This window comes from Pteropus vampyrus, unplaced genomic scaffold (assembly GCF_000151845.1).
Source record: "Pteropus vampyrus isolate Shadow unplaced genomic scaffold, Pvam_2.0 Scaffold219, whole genome shotgun sequence".
Lineage (NCBI taxonomy): Eukaryota > Metazoa > Chordata > Mammalia > Chiroptera > Pteropodidae > Pteropus > Pteropus vampyrus.
This window is the reverse complement of record NW_011889000.1, coordinates 1,461,924-1,472,072: the sequence shown is the minus strand read 5'-3', so window position 1 is coordinate 1,472,072 and position 10,149 is coordinate 1,461,924. Positions and strand designations below refer to the sequence as shown.

Here is a 10,149-nt window from a genome sequence, read left to right as displayed (position 1 = left end):
CAGGTCAAATTACCTGAAAACTTGGCAATTAGTTACTTTCCCCTTTATGCTTCCACACCCCTCTTAGCTTTACTTCTGGGGGATGCAGGAAAAAAACAACAACACATAAAACTGACAATCAAGAATATGTGTGAAGTATAGCCAGCCTCCTGTCGTTTTTATAATCTCAATGACAAAAAGAAATTAATTGAGATAGTCTCAAATCTAAAATTATTTGTTTTCTTTCAGATTTTAAAATTGTCTGTGTCTTAAAATATCATAGGAAATCATTTCAGATGTAATTTCTCAGATGTTGGGGTGGGCAGTTACCCTACAGACGACATGCAGAGGTCCCTACTGTAACTGTATATTGACTAATAGTATTCCACGTGTCTCCTTTGTTTACGCCACACATTTCAGAGTTACCAGCTGGAACAGGTAACAAAACAGAGGATGAGAAAAACTACCAGAACGTATTAAGCTACGATGACACATCCAATTTGTTTAACTCTAAAAGCAACAAAGGACTGATTAGCTACCATGGCTTTGGCTCCCAGAAGGGCTTTCTTCAGTGGTTCTGATGGTAGTTACAGTGGTGTTCATAGAACTGACACTTGCTGTTCGAGAACTCTGAAGGGCATGTGTCTTGCCTCTTTCTTTTTTGACTTCTACCCTCCCAGTAGGCTCCTTCTGTGAACTATTAAGAAAATCAAACAGCAGCTCATCATCAGGTTCTGACTTTTTTCTCCGAACAAACTGGGATGAAGGCCTAGGAACAGATGCGTTTTCAACAGGATGGGAGGCCTCCACTGATGTCTTAGGTCCTGCTTTCACATTTGCAGTGCCAGCTAAGATGGTAGCTTTTTGATTTCTAATGTTATCAGCTGCTGAGGAAATATAATTATCTTTGGGTCCAGTCTGATAAGTCAGATCGGTATTTTGCTGGTGAAGTTCAGGATAGTCATTATTTCTGCTATATATGATGTTGCTGGTGTTCTCTTTCCTACTGAGAGCTGTTGCGGCCCCCTGGTCGACTCGGTTTAACAGATCTTCTGCTTTTCCAGCAAGGTCAGCAAACCAAGACATGATGGTAGCAGAATAATCCTATTGGTGAACCTGTAAAAAGGACATAAAGTGATCAATGTGGCATAACAGCAGAGCATAAGAGTTAAGACTAGGCTTTGGAATCAGATAGTCTGGGTTGAATGCCTAACCCTGCCTCTTACTAGCTCTGTAACCTTGAACAAATTACTTAACTGCAACTAAGTAACTTTATCTAGAAAATGAGGAAATAAGTGTACTTACATTATAGGATGGTTTTAAGATGAAATAACGTGTAAAAACATTTTGCAAAATGCCTGGCACACAGCAGGCACTCATTTTAGTAGTTGCTATTACCATAATTACAACTACCATTATTGTTATTTCTCCTATTTCAGCAAAAGACAAATGTTAATGTAGCAAAAGCATCCAAATAGCAAATAATCAAATATGGCAAAACTTGAGCACAGCCAAATAAAAAACAATAATTCCCTGAAGTTTAAGGTGCTAAAACCTGAAGAAACTTGATTAATACAAACTCTATCTTCATGTTAAAATGGAGCACTATTATGGATAATTTAGGTGTGCACACAATCTATCTAAAGTACCTCTTCAATAAGTTAAATATTCACTATCTACTATGTGCATGTTAAGCTAAATTCAGAATAAAAAAAATAAGATTGCATAGCCATTCATTTGATACATATTTGAGTGCTTATGGCCTGCCACAATGAACCAGAATAATGATGAATTAATCCTTATGATAAAAAAAAGTACTGTATGAAAAAGTTAATAAACATTTCCTGAATGTGCACATTGTTCCTTTTGCCTGGAATACTCTTTTATGGTTAACTCTTGTTCTTAATCTCCACTTGAATGCCATCTGCTCTCCAAAGTTCTCTTTCTACCTAAATTAGGTTTTATCATTCTGTTTCACACACTATTCTTTTCCCTCACAGCCTCATTTTATATTTTGTAATTTTTTTTTCTGTCTCTCCCTATTAGGGCGGAGGCGGGGGTGAGTAGATGGATAAAGGCCCTGTCTGTTTTGCTCACCAATGAATTCCCAGCATTTAGCACACAGTAGGCACCCACAAATATACTGAATGTTAGATGCTGTGCATTCTTTATCACACAATTTCACAAACAAATTATGCAGTAAGTAGCAATATAAATATTCCTGTTCCACAAATGGAGAAAAGGTTTAGAAAGATCCCAGAGTTTAAATGGCAGCTCAAATACTCAAATCTAAGTCAGCCAAACCCGCTTTTTAATCCCTGCCTTTCTCATCTAGCCTCTCTGTATCTGAAGAACCTCAAGAAGAAAACTCACCCTCTAAACCTGTTTCTCACGAAATGAGACTACTACCTGCCTGTGTATTTCAGTGTTTATGTGAAATCAAATGAAAACGGAGAGCTGAGATGCTCTGTAACATAAAACTCCCTACAGATGTAATGTATTGTTCTCAAGTAAATTATCTCTCCTAATAAAGCAATCAAAACACACTTATTAATTTTTTACATGGCGCCTCTCACTTTAAAGTTAACAGGTCTTTAAAACAGAAGCCCGTGGCTTAAGAATGAGCACCCGATTAAAAACACGAGGATGGGCCGTGGGCATCTGCCCCATTGGCAAACATCTCGATTGGACTTCAGAGGTACAAAGCCCTCAAATAATTCTCCAGGCATTGCCCTAGGAAATGGCTCACGCGGAGGTGGGGAGAGTCACCCTCTCGGTGACAGTGCGTGGGGTGGCGGTGGCAGGGCCTGCTGGAAGGCCAGGTGTCAACGCAGAGGAAGGGTGGCTGGTGGCAGGGAGTGTCAGTCTGTGGATCCGGGAAGGCGAGCGCAGTTACCCACTTCGCTCCCCGCCTACCCTCTCGCGCCTCCGGAGGGAGATGAGCCAAACCAGCCCGGGGGTGCGAGGAAAGAAGGAAAGGGGAGGGCACCTAACCAAGACGGCCGAGGCCCAGGGGGCTCTCCCGCCCCTTCCTCAGCCCCCTGCCCCCACCAGGGCGCAGAGACTAGAGTCTCCGCCGAGGGGACGCAGTCAGGCCGTTAACGCCCCAAGCAGACCCGTCCTGCCCACTGGGCCCTCGCCGCCGCCTCACCTGAAGACTCGGGAGCGGCTGCACCGCGGCCTCGACGACCTCCTGGGCCGCCCCCTCGGCAGGGGCCCCGGAGAGGGCAGAGGCAGAGCAAACCTGGTCCCGTCCCTGCCACGGCCCTGCCACTCTTCCGGGAGACGTGGAAGGGCAGCGAGGACCCCAAAACAGAGTGGCTCCCGAGCTGCCTGAGCGGCCGGCAGTCGAGGGCTGCCACCTGGAGGTTACTCAGGCGGCGGCGCCGGCGGCCGCGGGGCCCTCGCGCCTGGCCACGCCCTCTTTCCGCCCGCGGCGAGACGGGGCGGGGCAGGCCCTGCGTGTGACGTAACTCGCCTCCCACTGACGAAAGCCTGCACGCGGCCGCCACAACATTGGAGGCCACGCCCACTTGGGCGTGGCCCGCTGAGGCCCAGGTGGGTGATAGAGGCTGTGCCCCGCCCGGAAGGCTTGAGTTGGGCGGGGCGTGTGGCTCAGGTGGACCTCCCAGCTTTCACCTTGCTCTCTTCTTCCTCTGTCCCGCAGTTTATGGGTGAGGATACTGAGGCCCAGGTCAGGAGGTGGGAATACAGAAAACAAGATCCTTTGATTTCCTGGAGCTTCCTTTCTAGTGACAGAGACGGATATGAAATAAATGAATCAATGAACAAGACAGTTTCAGAGTCTTACCAGAGTTGTAAAGACAAGAAAATGGTGAAAAGTGACTGGAAGTGGGGGAAGCACTTTAAATGGTGTGTGGTCAGGGAAGATCTCTGAGGAGGTGACATTTGAGCTGAGACCAAAAAATGGAAAAGGCGGTATAGGGCTTTCCTTACGGCAGTATTGTAACGTTATGCATACAGTGCGTTCATTGAATGTTTGAAATTAGTCTAAAATCCACACGCAGTAATTCAGCAAATACTCTGCATGTACTGTATGCACAGGATTGGGCTAATTTAGCTTTAATGACAAGTCCCAAAGATCCCCATTTTCACGTTGAGGAAACTGAGGATCAGAGATGTTAAGTAACTTATCTAAGATCATCCACTCTAATAAGTAGTCCACATTCCTCCAAAGCCTGTGCCCTTAGACTTAATGATTTACTGCCTGCAAATTAAATATTGAGAGTGATTATAATTCCTTTTCTTCTTCTCAAGTCAAGTTTAGCCCAGTCTAGGAGACAGAAAAACTTTCAGCAGTACTAAGAGGTAATACTACTAATAATAGCAGCATCTAACAGTTACTGTGCCCTTATTAAGTGCAGAATACTGTATTAAACATTGGATGTGCTTCACCTCATTTACTTCTCACAACAGCTGTAAGGAAGGTACTGTCATTATTCTGTAGTAGGTAATATTGTTGTTCTCAACTATTAAGTAGCTCATACTGTTCAGGATTATGTATCACCACCTGTTGACGGTAGACTGCAGTGCATCCTGTAAGAGTCCTTTCTGGCCTCACTGATGTCAGGCTTTACCAAGTGACTTGCTTTGGCCAATGGAATGTGCCTTTCGCCATATCTGAGCAGAGGTGTTAGGAGCCATTATGATTTCAACCAGCTCTCTTCCTCCCCCACCCTTCATGAGGATGGCGTGTCCCAGGTGGGGCTGCTCCCTCCCTCTCTCCCCCTGGGTCCTGGAAGGAAAAAGAGATATTAAGTAGCCCACAACTAACATGTCACATGAGTAAAAAATAATTTGATACTGAGATTTGGGATTATTTGGGATTATTTCTTATGCAGCCTTACCTAATGAAATCTGATTAATATATACCCCCATTTTATAGATAAAGACAGTGAGCTTCAGAGAGATTTAGTAACTTTCCCATGGTCACACAGGGAGTAAGTTGTGCATCTGGGATTCACACCTAGGTCAGTGTGACTCTAGAAACAATGCTCTTAACCATCGAAGGGGTGAGAATGAAAGAAGTTGAAGTAATCAATGAATAATAATGTCCAGTGAACTGAGATAGCGTGGTAGAGGCAGAAATCAGATGACCTGGGTTCTTATTTGGCTGTCAAGTAGTTTCAAGTGACTTAATGTCTCTTTATTTAAAAAAAAAAAAAAGATTGTAATTAACTAGAGTAAATCTAGATTGAGAGTCAGAAGACCTCGATCCTGATCGTGGTTCTCTAGTTTCTAGCTATGTGAACTTGAGCAAACTACTCCACTTCTCAAGCTTCACTTATGAAATGAAGACACTGAACTAGAACTAGGGATCCTAAGTTTGCAACCTCAATTGTTTTTGTTTTGGCCACAGCACAGTGTTTAATTTTTTGAAAAACATAAAAATACACTCACAATGTGTTGACAACAGTGGAGAAATAGGTATTCTTACATATTATTGGTAGAAATGTAAATTGATACAACCTCTATGGGGTGGGTCAATATATAATGTATATCGAAATTTAAAATCCACAAACCCCTGGCTGAGTTTGATATCCACGTGGGAAGAAAATGAATCTTAACCCCTTGCTATGGACAGAATGTTTGTGTTCCCCACAAATTCATATGCTGAAATCCTAATCACCAATGTGACAGTATTTGGAGATGGGTCCTTTAGGGGGTGATTAGGTTATGAGGCTGGAACCCTCATGAATAGAATTAACACCATTGTAAAAGTGACCCAAGCTCGTGGAGGAACTCCCTCACCCTTTCTGCCGTATAATGGTATAGTGAGGAGATGATGATCTATGAACCTCACCAGACACTGAATCTGCCAGTTCCTCCATCTTAGCCTTCCCAGCCTCCAGAACTGTGGGAAATAAATTTCTCTTGTTTATAAGCCACCTAGTTAGTATATGGTATTTTTGTTATAACAACCCAAAAGAACTAGGACTCCCTTACTTTACACCATACATAAAATTATTTCCATTAATTCCAAAAAGATTGTAGATCAAAGTGTGAAATATAAAAGAATAAGCTTCCACCAGAAAACAGGACTACATCTTGATGACCTGGAGTAGACAAAAAAAGCCTTGAACAAGGCACACACACAAAATACTAACTGCAAAAGAAAAGATTGATAATTTGGACTTTATTTAAATTTTGATAAAATTTCTTTTTATCTGAAAAATATTAAGATAACTGTCTAACCACTATGCTGTATACCTGAAACTAATATAAAATAATATTGAATGTCAACTCTACTTGAAAAATAAAAATTAAAAAAATTAAAAAAGTGAAAATACAAGCAGACGAATAGAAGATATTTACAATGCATATATCCGAAAAGGATTTGTATCCAGAATATCTAAAGCTTTCCTACAAATCAATAAAAAAGGCAATCAACTTAACAAAAACTGGACTAATAACTTAAGCATTTCACAAGAGAAAATATCCAATTGGCCAAAAGCACATAAAAAAAGCATTCAATACTGTTAGTCATTAGAAAAATGCAAATTAAAATCACAATGAAATACTTTTGCATATCCACCAGAATGGCCAAAATGTAAAAAGATGAAAATACGAAGTACTAAGGGGAACGTGGAGCCTCTAGAATGTTCATGCATTTCTGACAGGAGTGTAAGTGATAGAACCACTTTGGAAAACTTGGACTCTATCTATTAAGGCTAAACATAGGCTTGCCCTATGACCTGGCATAGGTCTACCCTATGATCCAGCAGTTCCACTCAAGGGAAATGGAGTCTCCACTAAAAGACATGTACAATGAAAAACAAGAAACCATAACTACACGCAACAGCAAGGATAGATCAGACAGAGTTGAGTTAAAGTCATGATGTTGAGTTAAAAGAAGCCAGTCCTCAAAGACTACATATTGTGTAATTCCATTTATATGGAGGTCAAGAACAGGCAAAGCTAATCTATGATTATAGAAGTTGTAATAGTAGTTACTTTGGCAGGAGAGAGATATTGACTAGGAATGATCAATGGCTTCTAGGGTGCTGATAATATTCTATGTCTGACTTTGGTGTTGATTATAAGTGTAAAAGCTCATTAAACTCTATGCTTAACATCAGTTAACTTTATTGCATGTGTGTTATAGCTCAATTAAAACAATTAAAAAATATATATGCCCTTTAAGAAGGCAATTCTACTTTTAGGAAATTAGCCTACAGATATAATACAATAAGGGAAATGACATATACAGTTATATTAATAACAACATTGCTTGTAATAGCAAATATCGGAAACAGTTAAATGTTCATCGATTTAAAAATCTTCATAAATTTATCCGATAAAATATTATAGGCTATTTAAAAAAAAAAAACAGAAGCTCTTTTGTAGGGATATGAGAAAAGCTCCACAATCTTAATGATATACGTTGATTTATTGATTTATTGCTTTATTGATTTATTGATTTATTGATTTTAGGTGAGGCAACCCTTGGTTGACCTCACAGATTGCAAGGAACTTGTCAGCTTACAATTCCTTATTTTTAAAAAATTTTTATGCCTACAGCACCTGGTCTTCCCAGGTGGTCTCCCATCCAAGTACTAACCAGGCCCGATCCTGTTTAGCTTCCGAGATCAGACGAGATAGGGCTTGTTCAGGGTAGCATGGCTGTAGACTAATATATGTTGTTTTTAGAAAAAGAAAAAATGATGTTTATGGTATGCTATCATTTATATACAAAAACCTTTTATGGGTAAAGTCTGTCTCTAGAGAGACACTTTTTTTACAAGGGAACTTGGCTAGGCAACAGGAGTGAGAGGGAGGTTTATTATTCAATAAATCCTCTCTTGTATGTACTCTAAGAATCTATTATTTTTTAAAAGTAAATTACGTATTATATTTTTTTAAACTTAGAACACCCTAGGAGGCTGAATGCACTTCCATGTCTTCATAGCCCTGCCTCTCAATTGCCTGACACCCCTCATTTATGTCACCTGCCCGGCCCCTGCAGGCTTTCCCTAGGTATTTTGTGACATTCATTAGAAGATTCCTATTTTCCTTCAGCTCGTTGTTCTGTGATTACACTTCCTTACTGAACAGATCTGAAGAATGAAATTGTGAGCCTCTGCATTTTTATCTTCCAGCAGCAGGAGGCACTTAGTGCTTAAAAATAAATGTGTGTTATATATATGTCTGTATGTGTACTATAACTGGATTGACAAGTACAACCAGTATTGCTGGATCCTTTTGTTTATAGAACACAGAATGTAGTTTTTCCATGAATTGACTCTGGATGATGCATGGAATTTCCTTTTGCCATACCTGTTTGGAAGTTCTTCTGGGTGCATCAGGCCAATTCTGGTGTTTTCCATGTTGTCTGGAATGCTAAGCTGCTCCTAGAGATGAGTCCCTTCACCACTGAGCACCTGCTGAAACCTCCTAGGTCCCCAGCCACCCCACATCCTGTCTCTGCTCCTACTACTAGCAACTCTAATCCACAAGGTAGGCCCACTGCATTTATTCATTTAACAAATATGTAAACACCTGCCATGTAGCAGGTACACAATAGGGAAACAGATAGATGCAGTCTACACATTTATGGAGGAGAGATGGACACTAAATAAGTAAACAAATAGTATATACTCATCATACAAATTATAAATTTTCATAATTAAAATCGCACAAATTATAATTATCGAAAATAAAATTATATTACTATAAATATTACACAGGAAAAGAATGAGGTACCATGTGGAGGAGGACAAGACCTAGTTTATTCAGGGTGACCAGGGAAGATTTTCAGAGGGGAAGACTTTTATACCGAGACCTGAAGGATGGGAAGCCACCAGCCACAGGACATGGGGATTGTGGAGGGTCAGGGTACAAGGAGCACGTGGAGAGAATATTTCCGGGTAGTGGGAATATCAGGGCTAACGTTCACATGGGATGGCTAGATCATGTGTGTATGCGGGAGAGCTGTTTCAGATGAAGCTTGAGAGGGAGGCCTGGGCTGGATCCTGCAGGGCCTTGTGCCGTAGAGTAAGCAGGCTGGGTTTAATTTTACACATTGTTATTTAATGTGTTAATAAAGCAGTCTATAGATTATTCATGGGTAGGAGCAGAGACAGGTCTACGACTGAATTCACAAGATCACATCACTCTCTTCTAAGGACACCTGTGGGCTTTGTAAGGGTAGAGAATTGGGGAAAGTGGGATCCTTAAAAAGTTTCTCCTTTCTATGAACAATAAGGAATTTTTCTCTTGATCATTACAACCTCCTTTTCTTTTTTAAACTATCTTTCGGGAAATTCATTCATTGATTGATGCAACAAATATTTATTGTACATTTGCTATGTGCCTGGTACAAATCTAGGTGCTGAGGATATGAACAAAAGTGAACCAAACAAAGATCCTTGTCCTGTGGAGTTTATCATCTAGTAAGAGGAGACAAATAAAATAAGTTAAATTCTTGGCCTCTGAGATGGTGAGTGCTACAGAAAAATACAAAGCAGGGAAGGAGGGGATGGGCTGAAGTTTTGGGATGAGGATGGAGAGAGGAAGGGTGCTCCAGGCAGAGGGGACGATAAGTGCAGAGGTCTCGAGGCAGAGGCATGTGGAGCCAGGATTGCAGTGGCAGAAGAGCCAGAATGATTGGAGGTGAGGTCTCAGATAATATAGGTCTTTTTAGGCCATGCTGAAGAATCTGCATTTTATCCTAAGCGTTTTGGGAAGACATTAGAAGATTTCGAGCAGAGAAATGCTTTAACTTATGTGTTACTAAGGTGATGGTTAATTTTTGTGTCAGCTTGATTGGATCAGGGCATACCCAGATATCTGGCTCAACATTATTTCTGGGTGTGTCTGTTAGAGTGTTTCTGGATGAGATTAGCTTGTGAATCAGTGGACTGAGTAAAGCAGGTGGCCCTCCCTCTGTGTGGATAGGCATCAACCAATCCTCTAAGGGCCTGAGTAGAATAAAAAGGCAGAGGGAAGGAGAATTCTCTCTGCCTGACTGTTTGAGCTGAGACATTGGTCTTCTGTGCTTGGGCTGGAACTCAGGCGGATGGCTTCTCCTGGTTCTCAGGTCTTTTGTCTGGGCCTGCATCACTGGCTCTCTTGGGTCTCCAGCTTGCAGACAGTATATCATGGGACTTGTCAGCCTTCATAGCTGCATGAGCAAAGTCCAGTTTCTTA

At 41.3% G+C, this 10,149-nt stretch overlaps 1 protein-coding gene and 1 pseudogene across 1 annotated transcript in view; both read right to left on the bottom strand.

The window, feature by feature from the left end:
• The window catches only part of GOLGA5 (golgin A5), a 28,290-nt gene extending 24,942 nt beyond the window's left edge, over positions 1-3,348 (bottom strand). The window contains exons 1-2 of the mRNA XM_011373166.2: positions 3,131-3,348; positions 519-1,095 (exon numbers count right to left, since the gene is read on the bottom strand). Coding sequence (XP_011371468.1) covers positions 519-1,065 — 547 coding nt within the window. The 5' untranslated portion in view covers positions 1,066-1,095; positions 3,131-3,348. The remainder of the gene's footprint in view (positions 1-518; positions 1,096-3,130) is intronic.
• A 4,164-nt stretch (positions 3,349-7,512) lies between these two features.
• LOC111747365 lies at positions 7,513-7,631 on the bottom strand (annotated as a pseudogene).
• Between the last annotated feature and the right edge of the window lie 2,518 nt (positions 7,632-10,149).